Raw genomic sequence first — 1,697 nt, 5'->3', positions numbered from 1 at the left:
AGACACATTATTTGTTTGTAAATAATAAACATATGTATTCTCAAATTATTAGCTATAGTTTGACCTAATCAACNCCTGGCTTGTGATCTTTACATTTGTTTGTATTTGAGGCCATAATCTAACTTAATTGAGCAATAAACATGTAAATTGAGGCAACTAAAAGATCACATGTCTTATATTTTGATCCCATCATAACCAAACAAATACATAAGTTATGAAAAAGCACAGGCAAATGAATGAAATAAGACTGACAAAGAATGAAAAAAATTATGAAAAAGCGCAGGCAAAAGAATGAAATGATACTGGCAAAGAATGAAAAGAAAAGAAATAAAGTTGGCAAAGAATGAAAAAGTTATGAAAAAGCACAGGCAAAAGAATGAAATGCATTTCATTGCCAAGGAGAAATGAAAAATGTGGTGGGTAGGAATGAAATAGCTGCAAAGCAAGAATGAAATAGCCTAGGCATTTCATTTCATATTTCACTTGGGGGGATTGAAAAGACTGTGCAGGCAAATGCCCAGGTTTTATCATAAAAGTGGTAGGTACCACTCGCGCGAGGGTGCATGCCTGGCCAAAGAAACTTTACGCGACCAAAGAAACGAAACACAACTTACCGATGGTTGAACGTTGAACTTCGAAGGTGACCCAATGGTAGGTCGATTGTCTGGGTGGGATTCGGTGAGCACAGCTACGAAGTGTGCCATGCCAAGAGTGAACCGACATCAAGTCAGGTTCTAGCAACCAACACATCGTCAGGTTGCTGCAACCGACCAAAAGTCAGGTTGCGAGTGGCAGAGGCAAGGTGAGGCAAGGACCTGGCTTACCTCGAACTTGTAGTAGTGATTGATGCCGACGTTTGTTGACTTAGACGTTTCAACACACAGTGTTTGGCTGAGACCTGGAAACAAACATAACCAATGTAAACCAATATAACCTCAAATGGAGCGTATCTTGAAGCGCTCTAGCGCCACCATGCCCGCCCGCCAGCAGACTCTATGTCGCTGGGTTGGGTCGACCAGACTATAGTCGGTCGTTGCCCGCGCCATTCAACCAGACCGTAGTCGGTTGAAGTGGTCCATCAGGACTCATGGCGCGATCGAACATACACCCAATGCCAATGCCAGGACCCTCTTGCAAAATCGCCACCAAAATTACGCCGCCATGCCCACCTGCCAGTCGAGTTTCTGTGCTTCGAATTTCTGTGCTGGGATCGGTCGATCAGATTGTAGTCGATCTGGACTGATCATGGCACAATCAAACGTGCACCCAATGCAAGAATTGCAAGACGCCTCTCGCAAAATCGGCGCTGTGATCGTTTGTGCAGCCAGTGCCAATTTACGCGACATGTGGGCCCCACTTGCGCCCACCGTCAACATTGTCGCTGAGTATTGCATTGGTACGTACTCAACTCTCCACCAGAAACCAAATGGTTCACATTTTTATAGCATCCAGCCTCAATGGAACCCATCAGCATCCCCCAGCGTCCCCCCACCATTTTCACCAATTTTTTCTTATCCCATCGAGGCGCGATGCAACCCATCAGCGTCCCCCAGCAGAATTCTCCCTTCGTTTTCACCAACACCCCGCTTCGTCCTCTTTTCACCAACATTTGTTTTTTAGCATTTGTTTTATACCATCCAGGCGCGATGCAACCCATCAGCGTCCCCCAGAAGATTTCCCCGCTTCGTCCACAATCT

At 45.3% G+C, this 1,697-nt stretch overlaps 1 protein-coding gene across 1 annotated transcript in view; it reads left to right on the top strand.

Annotated features, from left to right (window-relative positions):
* Window positions 1-648: 648 nt before the first annotated feature.
* Window positions 649-1,697, top strand: part of LACBIDRAFT_335665 (uncharacterized protein) — a gene marked incomplete at both ends in the record, with an annotated part of 2,204 nt that continues 1,155 nt past the window's right edge. The window contains 2 exons of the mRNA XM_001890537.1: window positions 649-651; window positions 1,027-1,396. Of these exons, the coding sequence (XP_001890572.1) occupies window positions 649-651; window positions 1,027-1,396 (373 nt within the window). The remainder of the gene's footprint in view (window positions 652-1,026; window positions 1,397-1,697) is intronic.

This window comes from Laccaria bicolor, genomic scaffold (genome assembly GCF_000143565.1).
Source record: "Laccaria bicolor S238N-H82 LACBIscaffold_109 genomic scaffold, whole genome shotgun sequence".
NCBI classification, from domain to species: Eukaryota; Fungi; Basidiomycota; class Agaricomycetes; order Agaricales; family Hydnangiaceae; genus Laccaria; species Laccaria bicolor.
The sequence above is the reverse complement of the archived record's forward strand: the minus strand, read 5'-3'. Positions and strand labels throughout refer to the sequence as shown.